The 15,650-nt window shown below is 39.7% G+C and overlaps 1 protein-coding gene and 1 non-coding gene across 5 annotated transcripts; both read left to right on the top strand.

Annotated features, from left to right (window-relative positions):
* Positions 1-27: 27 nt before the first annotated feature.
* Positions 28-14,105, top strand: MAGT1 (magnesium transporter 1). 4 transcript variants are annotated; one of them, XR_008239070.1, is made up of 11 exons: positions 1,106-1,248; positions 2,550-2,719; positions 3,578-3,695; positions 5,017-5,157; positions 5,672-5,812; positions 6,130-6,219; positions 8,671-8,734; positions 10,778-10,852; positions 11,316-11,406; positions 12,588-12,683; positions 13,063-14,105. XR_008239070.1 is itself a non-coding variant. In XM_052813341.1 (10 exons), the coding sequence occupies exons 1-10, from the start codon at positions 129-131 to the stop codon at positions 12,601-12,603; spliced, it is 918 nt and encodes a 305-aa protein (XP_052669301.1). In that variant the 5' UTR covers positions 28-128; the 3' UTR covers positions 12,604-14,105. The 4 variants fall into 4 exon arrangements, 3 of the variants coding, with proteins under 3 accessions (XP_052669301.1, XP_052669300.1, XP_052669302.1); XM_052813341.1 differs by lacking the exon at positions 1,106-1,248 and adding an exon at positions 28-140 and having other exon boundaries at positions 12,588-14,105; XM_052813340.1 differs by having other exon boundaries at positions 12,588-14,105.
* TRNAL-CAA (transfer RNA leucine (anticodon CAA)) lies at positions 175-290 on the top strand. The gene is made up of 2 exons: positions 175-212; positions 245-290. It is a non-coding gene; the product is annotated as a tRNA-Leu (tRNA).
* Positions 14,106-15,650: the final 1,545 nt, after the last annotated feature.

Here is a 15,650-nt window from a genome sequence, read left to right as displayed (position 1 = left end):
CCTCGCTGCGGTTGAGCGAGAGCGGGGAGAAACTCCGTAGCCGGGAGAGAGGGGGAGAGAAGGACTCCTCTCCAGCTCACAGGCTCGGAAGCGCTCTCCGCGAAGGGGTGGGGAAGGCGGCCGCGGCCATGAGGAAAGCGGTAAGAACCTCCCGGCGGAGAATGCATTCGCAGTGTCAGGATGGCCGAGTGGTCTAAGGCGCCAGACTCAAGGCGTTCCGCGCCTTCCCGTGGCGGGTTGGGTATTCTGGTCTCCGTATGGAGGCGTGGGTTCGAATCCCACTTCTGACACCACTTTTTTTCCCTCCTTTCCGTGCGAATTTAAAATCATTAAAAGATCGCAGCTAAACCCAGAGATTTGAGTGCGAATAGAAACTGCAGCGAAGCCCGCGGCGCCAGAAATAATTTCCATAGTGTGCACGTCCTCGAATAGAGAAATAATAATAATAAAAAAACCCCGAAGCACGAATAAAACCACGTTTTTCTGTGGCGATGACTCTCAAGAGCCCGTAACCCGTTACACCCCGGCTGAGGATTTCCCGAGGGCGTTTACGATTTTAACAATCTTTTTAACGCACGACCCAGCAATATACGTGCGCGTATAAAATCAAGCAAGCGCACGCCTTTGGGAAGCTACCGATTAAGTTCCTTGGAGTTTTATTCTAAATTCCCATTTTGGTTTCTTAAGAGCTTACCGACGTGAGGCCAAGCCCCTCGCCGTGGTGCCGCCCCCCCCGCCCGGAACCCCGGGCGGCCCGAGCACACTGCGGCCGTGCAGCATTTTGCAACGTTTAAAGAGCCGCAGGCGCTGAGGAAAGCCCGGGTGTATCCTCAAGGTGAGGGGCTGCCGCAGCTTCAAGGCGGGCACCGACGACACCCCCCCCCCCCCTCAGCCGCCGGCGCTGCCGCCATGTCCCGGGGGTCCCGGCCCGCCTCAGCGCGGCACGGCCCGCCCTCCCTCAGGGCTCCGCCAATCCAGCGGCTCCAGCTCGCCTCGCTCCTATGGGCTAGCGGCAGGCCGCGCTGGGGTCAGGTTGAACGAATCAGAGGCCGGCGGCGAGTCGCGGGGGCCGGCGCCGCCGCCAATAGGAAGTGCCCGGGCGGGGCCGCGCTGCCGGTGCGTCGGCGCCCGCCAATGGGCGTTAGGCGGCAGAGCGGGGCGGTCATGGCGGCGTTGCCGGTGCTGGCGTTGCTGTTGCTGCTGCTGGCCTGGGGCGGGCCGCCCGCCGCCGGGCAGAAGCGGAAGGAGGTGAGGCACCGCCGGGAGCCCCCCGCCGGGCTGCCCCCGCCTGCGGTGCCGGGCACGGCAGGGCAGGGCCGACGGCGGCGGGTTCCCGCGGTGGCTGGCCTGCGCTGAGGTGGTACAGCGCCGAGCGCCGGGGAGGCCGGGGCTGGGAGGCCGCGCACTGGGCGGCTTGTCCCCACGCCGGGTCGCCGGCTTGTCCCCACGCCGGGTCGCCGGCTTGTCCCCACGCCGGGTCGCCGGCGGGGCCTCCCCAGGCTGAGGGTCGGCCCTCCTCGGCGGCAGCGGCCAGGCTCTGAGGGGAAGCCCGCGGGCACGCCTGGGGGCCGCGCGGAGCGGTTGTCTGTTGAGGATCGTACCGTTCTAATTAATTTTTCTTTTATTTTCGCGTGTGTCTAATTCCAGGTTCTAATGTTCTTGTAAAAAGCGCCGTAAGAGTGTTGTCTTCCGGCTGTATGGGATTTGGAGGGGGAGGGTGGGTGGACTGGCTGTCTTTGGTTGTAATTACAAAGGTGTCACTTGTTTCCACAGGCTGGACTCCTAGCGTTTGAAAAGATCCCTCTGTATATACTTGTGTCCGTTGATAAGTCAAAGAAGAGTAGTGCATTGTTAACCCTAAAATTTTTGTCTGGAGAAGGGTGTCAATAAGGAGTAGAGAATTAGTTTACGATAAATGTAACATTTGGGGGTTTTTATTTTTTTTTCACTTATATAATGCTTCTTTGTATAATGTTATAGAATTGCTTGGCCCATTTTTAAAGAAGAGCTTAGTACTGGGTGCTCCCGAGTTCTCCAAATATGTACTGAATCAAGTTTTTTCCAGCAACGCTGAAAATTAGATGTTGAGCTCGCTTCCGTAGTGCTTCTATCTCTAGTATTGATTCTACTTCCACCAGGTTTTGAAATCTGAAACAGAGTGTGATGCTTAGCGCCGCATAAATACTGTGGAGTGGTTTGGGGCAGCACGTACATATGAAAGAAATCTTACAATTAGTGATGTGAGAAAGAACTAGTGAGCTAACAGTCTTCACCAGCATGTGTAATATGAAGTGCTTAAAGGCAAAGTGCTTAAAGCGTGTGTATTACTAAGTGGTTAAAGTAAATGAATAATACTAACATGACTGTCAAAAGGATCTGTGAATGCCTTCAAGAATCTTAATGAAGAATCACATCATGCGGTCAGTGTTCTTATGAAGTACAGTGCAGTTGTTTGTTACATCAAATCTAAACCCCTTCAAGATTGTACTGTGAGACTAGGAAAAAAAACACACAAAAAACCAACAGGGTTTCTCTGACTTTATTTTCAGATGGTGTTATCGGAAAAAGTGAACCAGCTGATGGAGTGGGCTAGTAAAAGATCCGTTATTCGAATGAATGGAGACAAATTTCGACGCCTTGTGAAGGCACCACCCAGAAATTACTCGGTGATTGTGATGTTCACTGCTCTTCAGCCTCACAGACAGTGTGTTGTGTGCAAGTATGGGCTTAATTTAGTCCTAAATTAGAACTTGAAAGTCATCATATGCTTTGTAGGAAATTAAGAATAGGATAAAACTTTCATGTATGTGGGAGGAATATGCTAGGGCACATTATAGTAGGATTATCTTTGAAATTAAATGTGTGGAAATAAGCGTGTGATACGTATGCGAGAAAACAACATAGTCCTTAATTATTTATCTCCCTCCTAAAATAATCGCTGCATTGCAGAAACAATATTCACACAGATGGGCTTCTGGAGGAAGATAGGGTGAAAACTCAACTTACCTGGCATGAGCTGCTGAAGAAATATTTGTAGAATTACTGCTGGCCATGCAGTCTAAAAGTTGCTGTTAAATAAGTGCCAATCAACATATTAATTATTTACAATTGTAATGTGCTGGATCCTTAACCATATTATGGCTTTCATGTATTAATCTGGAGGTGCCAGAGGTCTGTAAAGATGATTTTTATACCTAGTTAGTTGAAATTAATTGGTTTCCCATCCTCTGACATGGAAAAGAGGGTATACCTATACTTGTTTTGGTGCTCTGTGGACTAGCAAATCATGAGCTGCTGGGTTCCAATTCAAATTTCAATTTAGAAATTATCACTGCTTGTGTTCATGACCTCAACAAAACTTGTCCTTGCATTTAAAAAATCAACGGTGCTGGATGCTTCACTTGGTTGTTAGATGAGCATCTGGCCTTAAATTTTTTCTTTAATACTAGAAAATTAATGCAGGGGTGTGGGGGATGCACCCATTAATGGGGTGGGTGGCTACAGCTCCCTCAGCTGTTTTATAACTTGTGTTCTGGACAAGCATATGATACAGCATCTCACTTTGTGTGTTTTACAGGCAAGCGGATGAGGAATACCAGATCCTGGCAAACTCCTGGCGATATTCCAGTGCATTTACCAATAAGATTTTTTTTGCTATGGTAGATTTTGATGAAGGCTCAGATGTATTTCAGATGGTAATGTCTGTCTTTTTCTCCTCTAACGTTATTTTTAACTCGGGTTTTGGAGACTGAGGGCAAGAAAGTAAAGATGAATATAAAATTTAGTGTTACAATGACTAAAGAAATAATTGAAAAGTTAAAGGCTGCCACTCGGAAGAAATGAGGAGAAGAGCAGAGGGCAGTAGCATATTGGCAGTAATATTAACAGAACTGAGAAATCAGGAATAGGCATAAGGAGTGAGCTGGCTTCTCTGACTGTTTTTTCTGAGTTTGTCTCCTATAATAACTTACACTGTAATTCTTAATGGAATTCTTTTGTGATACACTAAGAGGCAAGATGCCAATGTCATTAGGAACAGCTATTACAATTTTTAGATTACTAGAGGATGATAGATTAGGCTTTCAGTATCGGTTAACTTCTTTTCAAGTACCCAGTCATTTTGCTCTTCTGTTAACGTGTAACCAGATTTTTTTTAAACATATGAGAACATTCCATGTACGCTTGCAATTGTAGATCGCATTAATAGTTCATTATAGTTTTGCAAATCTTAAATTTTTTTTTTTTTTAGGAGATACTTATCTCTTCTTAAAAGCTACACAATTCAGGGAATGATATTATATTAAATGGAAGCTTTTGGACTGGACAAGTGGAAGGGGATGTCTTTTTTTATTCTTGTTAAGTTTTCCCATAGTGTTACATCAAAAATTCATTCATCAAGATATGGCCTTTATAGATTATTCTATATATTCCTATTTTGCAGATTTCTCTCTCAAAAGTAGTATTTAGAGAAGAAACAGTCAAAAAACCTGAAATGCTGTGGAAAAACAGTGTTAGGAAAAGATAGAACTGCATTTTGTAAACAACTACTTTTATTTACCTATTATAATCTCTTAACTCATCTGAATCTTTTGAATCAGTAGCTATAGATCTGAGTACTAACAAAGCAATGTCAATCACTCTAGAAAGCATGCTCAATTCTGTTTAAAAAAAAAAAAGCCTACTCAGAAGTAACAATTTTTTTTTTTAAGACATCCAGAACAGCTAGTGACAGAACTAAAAAAACTTTGTTTCTCAATACTAAAGGGAGAAAACAGCATGGAACACAAAAGGGAAATTGCAGGAGTATATTGATTACTTTCATGAAATACAGAAATGCAAGATACTGTGTGCTGTCTTTACTTTTTTTTTTTTATGTTATTGTCAGTGAAATCTGTTTATTGAATAGTTACTTTTTCTGATTGATTTAGTGATGACGTTGCAAGATACAAATGGAATAGAATTGTGTTACTAAATAGAGCTTTCATGGTGCTGTATCTTTGAATTTTCTAAATACAGCTAAACATGAATTCCGCTCCAACCTTCATTAACTTTCCTGCTAAAGGGAAGCCTAAACGGGGTGACACATATGAACTTCAGGTGCGTGGCTTTGCAGCTGAACAGCTTGCTCGTTGGGTGGCTGACAGAACTGATGTCAATGTAAGTATGTACAGACTTTCCCCATCACCACCTCTGCAGCACTCCCTTGCTATGTAATTTTGGCTATGAAATATGTCAGTTGTGTTCTGTGGCTAACGATCTACTCTCAGATACTCTAAATAGTTCTTGTCTACAAAATCTAGTTTGGGCACATAACTACATCTTTAAGTTTCCTTACATTCTGTGTTCTAATATTTCGTGTAATTTTGCATTTGATAAGGTGGTAAAACTCATCTCCTTCCTTCTGCCTTTTCTGTTCCTATGGAAGTAAAGCAGTCTTTAAATTATTAGGTGGGGTAAATGTGTATAAAACTGAAGTTACAGTAATGGGGGAAGAAGCATTATTTACTTCCCAAGTCAGATTTATTATACAGAAAATTTTTCTCTGTGTGTTGATATTTTTTTTCCAGTCTAATATATTGTGGGTTTTGTTAGCAGGAGTGCGGATATAAGGTATAATCCCAATAAGGTATAATCCCATTGAGGGAAAACAATTTAAGTACCTTCTGTTTAGATTCGTGTGATAAGGCCACCAAACTATGCTGGACCGCTGATGTTAGGACTGCTGCTGGCTGTCATCGGAGGCCTTGTATATTTGCGTGGAAGCAATCTGGATTTTCTGTATAACAAAACTGGCTGGGCATTTGCTGCTTTGGTGAGTAATTGTAAGTCTTGTCTGCCTGTTGTCATGAGTTTTGTAGTAATTCAAGTCTTTAAAAGCTTTTGTATTTAAAGATGCTTAAACCTGGTAGAGGAAAATGAGGTGCATTTAATTTTGTTTTTTGGTAGTCTGATAACATTATTTGATCTTGGTCTTTTCAGCTCAGTTAATGCTTTATAAGATAATAAAAGGTAGGACAATACCTAGCCTAAGATTGTATTCCAAACCAGTATGTTTTGGTATGGAAATGAAAAGAAATTGCATAAAAAAACCCTACCCTTATTACATGGTGTTTTTTCTTCCCTTTTCAGTGTTTTGTGTTAGCAATGACATCAGGCCAGATGTGGAACCACATTAGAGGTCCACCCTATGCTCATAAGAATCCCCATACAGGACAAGTTGTAAGTCTTTTCTTCGTTTTCTTTTCTGCATTTCTATCGTATTTTTACAGAATAAGGCTGATACTAAAAGAGGCAAGTCAGAGTGCAAATTCTATTCTTGGCTTCTTTCTTTGTTAGTCAGTGATGCTAACCTCTCCTGCAGTGAGCAATGCAAAATAGCTGTTAATTAGTTCAGAGAGGATATGTCTTCTCTTAAAACACGCCTGTAAAAGAGGGGTTTTGTTTTGTGTGAAACAGAAGGAGCGTTAGAGCTCCAGTCATGATTTAGATTTTCTTCCAATTAGCTTTATGCTTTTCTTGGGTCAAATAGAAGAGGAAACTCTGTTTGCGAACTTTTACTTTACTACTGAGAAAGCACAAAGTACTGATTGTAATCCAAAGCAAAGCGCTCTGTTGTGTAATTGCTGTGTGATAACTTCAACCATTACCTAGAATTCCATTTTGATAGGAAGGTTGTTCCTACAGTGTCTTGTTCAATGATTCATTAATTCTGGAAGAATGGTGGCATTAGTTCTGTGATGTTCCTTGGGGTTTTTTTAGGTGTATTGCTTTCTGTGCTCAGTAATAAGCTTTTAAGAGATAGAATAAAAAATACAATTCTTAATCAGATGAGAAATATTAAGATTAATTTACTATCCAGCAGCATGTTCAGTTTCTTGTTACAAACTGTTCAAAGTGCTTTCCGTGCAGTAAAGCATCAGACAGCAGTCATATGGATGGTACTGTGCTGGAAAAGGCACATACTGGTTCCAAAGTGTTGCCTTGGAGTTTTTGTTGTGTTAATACCTAGAGAGTTCAAGGTCATCTTGTGAGTGGAAACTTTTGATTATTCTAGTAATCATAGAAAGCTAAGAAGGTAATAAAAAATTGCTCTAGGGTTAAGAGGATAGCATACAGAGTAAGCAAGACTATTTGCTAACATATTATTTGGATGGGGGGGCGGTCCCCCCCTTGCTTCAGAACCTAAGGTAAGCATTTCTTTCATCCCTCCTGTTGTTTTCCATCTCCAAAATGTAAAAGTAAAAAAAAATGATACATTTTGGAGGAAGCATAATGACAATGCTTTTTTTGCTTAGGTTCTGAGGGTAGATTGTTTTAAATTACCTGATCTCTTCCATTTCTCTGATCTCCTATGTGTCTTTTAACCATTCCTATTTGTTTTCATGTTTACTTTTCAGTATTTATTTACCTGTGACATTTGCTTTCCTCTGTCTCGTACATATATTGTATCTCTAGTGATGAAGAGACATGATGGTTCTAAACTGCTAACAGTAAAATAAAGGTGTTATGTTGAGTCTTTACATGCTAAACAGTCCTATTGCTGATTCTGCCAATTTCGTGGCTAACCTGTTTTTTTTAGCTTATACAACCATCTAATGACTTCCATATAAAAACATCTTCCTTTGAGATTCTTGAGGTAAATTAATGTCTAGTGACCTTAGACTTATGAAACCTCATTCTTGGGAAAAATCAGTTTTAACATCACTTGAAATATACTGCTCTCTACATAATATAGAATGAGATACACTGTAAAAGCAGTCAGAATGTATTGAGAGCATTGCATTTCTTCAGGTGCTTATAGATCACATACTGGCTTTTCTCATGTATTTTACTCAGAAGGGAATTAATTTGGTGAAATGTCCTTTCATGCCCGGTTAGGTGGGTCAGGCCCTCTGTATTCTTCTGTAAAAAGTGGATCAGCTTATCAAACTTTTTTTTTTCCTGCTTAGATATAACGTCACAACCATAGTGATGTAGAGCTTCCCATAAGGGATTAAAAAATGGTATTCTTTCACAAATTTCAAATTTTCTGTTAACCCAGTTGGTTAGTAAACTATTAATGTAAATAAAACTGAGCCAACTTACCGAGTGGAAGTTCTCGTATTTTACATGTTTTCTTGAAAATGCTTCCTTTTGTTTTTTCTGCTTACATCATTCCTAAGCCTTTTCGAGACTGAAGAAGAAAGCTTCAATGGTATTGGTAGTGATGTTCCTTTTCCTGGTATGCCATGAAAAATATTTCAAATGCTTGGTTCTGGAGCCAAGTGAGTAGGGTTCACATGCAGATTGAAGAGACTGTCTCTAAGCGGAGGAGCAATGTATGTAACCTAAGAATCTAAGTCAGGGAATGGATCAGACTTGGATCACAGTGGGTGCAGGAGGGCATAATTACGGTCTTCTGCCCTGCTGAACAGGGGATCTGGACTGTGAAGGTTGTAGTTGCACTTAATATAATCTGAATGGTACTTTGGGGCTGATTGTGCATGTTAATAGAAGAAGGATTTTTGATGCTGACACAGCTTCCCCCCAAAATCAATGGTCAACAAATGAAATTGTGCTCCAACTTCTGAAAGAGACAGTGCAAAACTCAGTTCCAAGCTCTATAGCTGTTTTTCGTGTCACAGTTGACTTCAGTCTTTTCTAAAATCAGTTACTCTTTGTCTCTTACAGAACTATATCCATGGAAGCAGCCAAGCCCAATTTGTGGCAGAAACACACATTGTTCTTCTGTTTAGTATCCTTCGTACTGAGAAGCATGGGGTTGGTGATGATTTTTCTGCTGGCTTATGCTGCTGCCTTTTCTATGAGAGTACCTTGTCAAGGCTCATAACTGTCACCTAATACTGACGCAGAAGCTTGTAGAGCCTTGCTGTGTTGACAACTATGCTTTTCCTATGCCAGTGATCTTTAAGTTGAATAGAAAAATGTTTATTGCTTTCTCACCACCTTCTTCCTTGCTTAATGACTGAACTGAATACAGTGTTGAAGATGTGGATCTCTGTGGAATCATAAGATTCTTCATGATAGCCCCTGTTCCTCTGTGCATGTCTCTTATCTTTTCAATCTCACTTAGTTCTTGCTTTCGTGTTGAATTCCTTCCTCTGTTACAGATCTTTCTTCTTTATTTCTTTGCTTACCTTCTTTACTTTTAATGTTACCACTTGTTCATGCTAATGGTTCAGGATTTTTCCATGCTAGTATTATGCCGTCAAGAAAGGCAAGTGGAAACTTGCAGGTTGAGAGCTTTTGCCTTTCTTATTTGTATAAAAATGTTTCTTTGGAGTCATAAGAATACTCTAAAATTCAATGTTCTTTTCTTTTCCCACATGGATGTTTTTGATCCATCATCTGTAACTTTAGTAATTTCTGACTCAAGCTTTTCTTCCTTGTCTTGTCACCTGTGTCAGCCTGTGCATTCTTTTATCTTTTATACAGGATTTTTTATTTTATTTAATTTTATCTTTTTTTCTTGCAGCTTCACAGTCCCAAGCTGTTTACATTTTATAGTACACAAGTATACAGAATAGCAGACTTACTACAGGCACATAATTTCAAAATTTCATTCAAAGTACCTGTCCACTGCTTGATCATGATGAACAAGTCTCTTCTGTTGCAACAGCAGTGTTCTTTAACAGGGTGCCTTCTGCTCATTTCTCCCTTTTGTCTTTTTGTTTTATCTATTCAAAATCCCAATTTCAGCAAGTGATGCATTGGGTTTTTTGTAACAAAATAATATAAAGTAAGCAATTGATGTTCAAATATGCTGGTGTTAAAAGAACTTTACTCTCTTGCTGTGTATTCATTATCAAAGATTTATTTTTTTTTTTTTTAACTTAAAACATCCATTTGGAGGGGAACTTCTGGTCTTTTTCTAATTATTACTGTACTTCTGATGCACTCAGTCAAGTTCAACCTAGAAACTTTTTGTTGATGTTTATTTGTGTTATTGCTGTCCGTCACATTACGGACCCAATCTACCAGGCACCAGAGACATTTAAAATGGTAGAAGTTAGCAAGGGTCCTGTATCTTGAAGTCACTTTTCTCTTGTGCTGAAGGTAGACCACATCTGAAATGGAAAGATTTCCTAACGGTCCAGTTGCAGTCAATGATAAATATTTCTCATTTCAGGAGGATGATTGGGACCGAACATCTATAGTGAAATGGAATGAAATATTTGGGAATTCTGTCTCTTGTTCCACTGGATCCATTATTTTGCTTTGCTAGGATTCATTTTTTGCAAATGTCAGGCCTTTTAAATTGTCTGTGCTTCCTTAATTTTACAAGCTTTAAGTTTTTTTTTAATTGAAGAATTAGAAAAGACTGAAATATTGCTACTTGAAAGATACCCTGTTAGATTAAATATTGCATGCATTTTATTCATTCTATTACCTGAGTAAAATGCAAGTTGAATTCCTTTGGGGATTTTCCAGTGGAGTAGAACAGTAGTAGGAGTGGACTGAGCTCTCTGGGAAGGCATGCTGTTTCTTTACAAGTTGATATAATACATGCATGTTTTAAATTTTGTGTCAACACCTACTATACCTTCCAGTTTATGTTTTAAAGTTTGTATTTATTTTCTTTTAAAAGTTGATGTTATGAATGCCTTTCAGTTGCTTTTTTCCCCCATAGTTGCTGGTTGGGCTGGGAAGTCTAGTTTTTCCAGTGAGTTTTAATGCCCCAGGTGTGGTGTGGGAACTGCATTTATGAGCTTATGAATGAGTGTATTATATTGAGTCTATTGTATTTTGTTGATTTAGCCTTAAACAACATTCGCAGATGGTGGTGTTACTTTAGGAATGGTACTCCTCCACGAAGCTGCTACTTCTGACATGGATGTGGGGAAAAGAAAAAGTAAGTACTAATACTTTTCTTTCCAAGAGAGGGCATATTCAGTAAAGATTTTTGATACACTATTTAATAGAAATGCTTTTGCACTGTGGGTTTTTGTACACTTGCCACCTCTAAGCAGAAGTGAATCGTTTGGTTTTTCGGCAGCATTTGGAGTTGCTTAGCAAACTGCAAGATAAATTCAAAGCCCTTTTGGGAGATGGAGAGATAAAAAGATGCTTTGCAGCATTTTGCTAGTAAGGGAGATAAGAAGGCACTTGCTTTCTCTTGAAGAAATGGTATAAAATTGATTTACAGTAGGAATTTGAAAGAAAATGGGTAAATTTAGTTCTCAGTGACTCTTAATAGAGGTCTCATCTGACCAAATCTGTAAATAGTACAGAATGTTTTTGAAAACCCCAGTCACTGTGGTGTGTTCAGTGACAAGCTGTCACATTACCAGAATCTTATTCTGCATCTCTTGCAGTTATGTGTATTGCTGGTATTGGCTTGGTGGTGTTGTTCTTCAGCTGGTTGCTGTCTGTGTTCAGGTCTAAATACCACGGCTACCCATACAGGTACGTCTTTTTTGCTCCTTCAGTCATTGTTTTCCTGTGCATTGCAATACAGCTACACCAGTATAGACTTTTTTGAAGGAAGTGGGTAAACACAAATGAGGACTTTAAAAGATTAAGAGTGATACTAGAAGATTTTTTTTTTTTTTTTTTTTTTTTTTATTACCTGGACTGCATGCTTATGAATGAATCTGTTCCTGCTGACTGGCATTTCCTTGTCTGGTAATACTATAAACCAGAACAGAGAAATAGGCAAAGAGCATATTTTCTGAAATCTAATTGCTTCTTAAAGAGTGGCAGTATTGGTCAATATAATCACCAGAAATAACGGTATTTGGTGGATATCACAATTTTTCAGTTTGGCCAAAGGAAAGATTGTGGTACTCTCCTTTTCATGCCATTAGATATTATAAAAAATTTCTATTTTCGTAGTGATATCTCAGCCAATTTATACTGAAAATAAGTGTGTCCTATTTTTCTACTTTTTCCTCCATATTCATACATCTTGATTATTAATCTTTATTTGTGAAAACAAGGAGGATGGCTGATGCTTTAAACCTGCATACAAGGAGGATGGCTGATGCTTTAAACCTGCATACATTTTGGGATTGCTTCTGTAAAGAGTGTAACACTATTAATTGACTGCTTAATACATATATATGATCAGTATAGGTATCTTATGTGTTTTTACTAGGTTTTAGGAATTTTGAAGGAATAAATACATGTCAAGGGACTATCTCCTGACCATTTCAGTTTCTGCAAAGAGTTTAATTTCTGGAAGGCTAATCCCATAGGCAAATATTATCCCCTTTCTATGAGAAGTCAGTTCTTATTTTAAAATATCTAAATAATAAAACTTGTTATTTCATAAAGACTTCTCAAGACTGGAAGAGAGCTGAACTTATTCCCTGTTTAATAACTGGTCAGCTTTGATTCTGGTCTATGCAATGGTCTTGCGTACTTCTGCTAACTTTGTTGTAGGTAAGATGTGGTTGTCTTGGCTTTTGAGTTACTAGAAGACTAGTCGCTTTTAAGCGACTTCTCCACAGCTGCTTATGTCGTAGTTGCATCAGGCCCAGTTTCTCATTCTGATTTTCTCAGCATATGTGAAAGCTAAGTGGAATGTTGCACACCTTTTGTCTCTTATAAAATTAATAAGAATGTTTGTTATTTTGTTCCTGCAGTTTCCTAATGAGTTAAAGGATTCCAGAATCTCTAACATCAGAAAGGTGGCGACTTTGAAATTGCGTGTAATGGAATGGAAGAGCTAAATATGTATGGTTCGTGCTACCTCTCTTTACACTGAATGAGATAGTTAAACACTGAACCAAAGACGACATGTAGTGCCTTAAATATAACAAGCAATTTGCTCTGAAGGACACAGAGTATTAAGATGCAATCTCTTTTTCATAAGCTTTACGTCTTCTTAAACAACTCTACTTCTAGTAAAATTCAGAACTTCATGCTTAGAGCTACATTTTCATAGACTAACTAGAAACAGTACTTTAAATTCAGTTGGATAATCTGTTTTCCATGTGTTTCTTTTTCCCTCAAATATTTATCACTTTATTTCCTGTTTGTGCATAGCAGGTGACAATAGCTTCTCTGTCATGCCTTTTCATGGTTGAGAAAACATCTTCTGGAAATCTTTTCTTTCAGTCTGTATGCAACCCTTGGAGCATACTCCAAATTCCAGTGTGGAATGTGCACATCCTGGAGTTGTATCTCATTTTTGAGAGGAGTCCTTAACTGCTGTATGATGCAAGAGGTTGTTTCACAGATGAAGGGAGAATTTTCACAGGTAGAACTGAGTTATTAATTCAGTTATTCCTTAAAAACTTTCTTTGCCAAATGCTGAAACTGCAGCATTCAAGTTGTAAATGTTGGCTCAGAGCCAGAAAAAATATTCCTATACTGACCAACACTCACACTGTCAAAAATACAAACCAAAACTACAAAGGTAACTAGCTACCTGTAGCATGAATTAAAAGTTGCTAACTGGCTTTCCAGTTACTGCTCAGAGCCCTGACAAACCAACAGGTATCAGATTTTTGGTCACTGTGTAAGTTCTTGCATTCTTTGTTTATTTTCTCTAAGTTTTTATCCTTGGGGAGAATATGGGAGTGGGCAGAGATATCTAATCTCAGGATAAATACTGTTACCCCAGGAAAGGTTTGTTAGCCTTACAGTTGAATGCATGTGCTTTTTGCTCTCTCCTTTTGTTCTCTCATCTCACAAAGATTCTTTGCCTTAAGGATTCTTGAGTGGAAGATGTTGTGCCTCAGCCCAAACTGCTGTGTAGTTCAGCACCTGTACTACAGGAAATCTTTGCAGCCTGATTCAGTAACACTTCCTTCTGTAGGCCGTGGTGGCCTTGGAGGTTACTAGTCAGAAGAAAATATGATGAGACTTTTGTCTCCTGCTTCTGCCTCTCCCCTGTCTCAAGGGGTTACAGAATTTGGATGCTTTAGATTGAATCTCGGAAAGGACTATATCATTCAGAGTAGAATGTTATTCTTATGCAATTTTGCTAAATTAACACACATCTCAAGTGCCTTAACTTCACTAATTTAGTTGTTTGATGTTTCAACTTTTTGAGATGCATTTTTCTATGCCATACAGAACGACAAGCCTTAGTGGAATGGATAAATTGTGTGCCTGACTGGATTTTGGACAAGTTTCAATAAAATTTTTTAGTGTAATCCATGCTCCTGTGTCTTTTGAACTTTAACATAAAACAAACAAAACTCTTTTCTTCCACTATTGCTTCAATGTGTTAATAGAAGTGTCTGTATATAGTAAATAACCTGAGTATGGCTGAGTAGACTGGATTAGTAGCATATATGTGTTTATGTGGGAAATTACAGCCCAAAATGTCAATACTAGAGATCTTCTCATGTAGCCAACTAATAGCATAAAGATTGCATGATTTTCACTTGTCTTTGACAGCTGTCCTGAGGTGAAAATCTTGGCTTCCTGGAGTCCTGGACAGATCAACTAATAGGATTTCTGGAGATAGAATCTAGTTAGCCATAGAGATTTGCCTGGAACAACTCTGGACTGCTGTACCTATTGCTTATTTTCCTGCCCTGTTGGTACAATGCTTCCAATAAACTTTTAGGTTGGCTGTACTTTAGTCATTAGCAGTGCAGGTCAAAGTGGCTTACAATCTCATTCTCAAGTAGTAATGTTTTTTCTTAAACTTTCAGACTCATTTCTAATTTTTCTGATGGGGTGCATATTTTATTCTATCCCTCTAAAAAGCATCTAATCATATATTGACTAACTTTAAACAGTTGCTGTTGGATGGTGGAGACATGTTGGCCTTCCACTTCAGGTGGTATAGATGTTGAGGTTTGGATTTTCTTCTTTTTCCGTGCTGACATATGAAATGAAAACAATGGTTACTTTTTCTGACAGTTTTTCTGCTCTCTAGGCTGAAACTGAAGTGCGTGGAGGAGGCAACAAGTGTGATAGTGGAGCAAAAGAAGATTGAGTGCTTGCAAGGACCTGTAGCAGATTTAGAGAGGATGCAATTCTAGAAAGATTTGATTTGTGCAGCATTTGAGCAGTAATGGCCAGCTATAATTGGTACCCAAAGTGATTCTCTGGGACCATTGGGACGTGCATCTCACTAACTAGTTAGTCTAATACAGTTCTGGACCAGCAGAACAAAGGTGGAAGAGGCAATGCATTTGAGAGCTGGTATGCTAAAACTGGGAGTTTGATGAGGCTGTCTCCTTTAGAAAGTGAGTCATTAAGCAGCTCAGAAGTACCATAAAAGCTCACCTTTAGAGAACACTTATTGTAATAAAAGGAGGAAATGGTATGTTCTGTAGCTGAAAATGGACTGTGTGGTTTTGTTAATGTGGCTGGCCTCGAAGATTGCTGCTTTTTCTGCTTTTGAGAAGAGGGTGTGGTGTATTTAAAATGTATTTTGGAATAATAGCTAGAAATAATTTAGGGACCTCTCTGGTGAGCTAAGCCCAAGGCAAGATAGTAAATCTAATTGGATTAATCTAGGTAATGGTTTGTGTTATCCACAATTTACTGGAAGCTCCCATCTTCAAACCGTTCTAGTGTTCAGCACAGAACGTGCTTCTTAATGGTGATGCCTAGTAGTCATTCCTGCAGTTAAGCCTTTAACAGAGATGCTTCATAAGCACATGCTCTTCAAGCTCAGAACTGCTTAGTCCTCCAACAAGATGGAAAATGTGCTAAGCTCTGCATCTGCTGTGTATGGCTTG

The sequence above is a fragment of the Harpia harpyja genome, chromosome 18 (genome assembly GCF_026419915.1).
Source record: "Harpia harpyja isolate bHarHar1 chromosome 18, bHarHar1 primary haplotype, whole genome shotgun sequence".
NCBI lineage: Eukaryota > Metazoa > Chordata > Aves > Accipitriformes > Accipitridae > Harpia > Harpia harpyja.
Note: the sequence above shows the minus strand (reverse complement) of the source record. Positions and strands in the feature narration are given on the sequence as shown.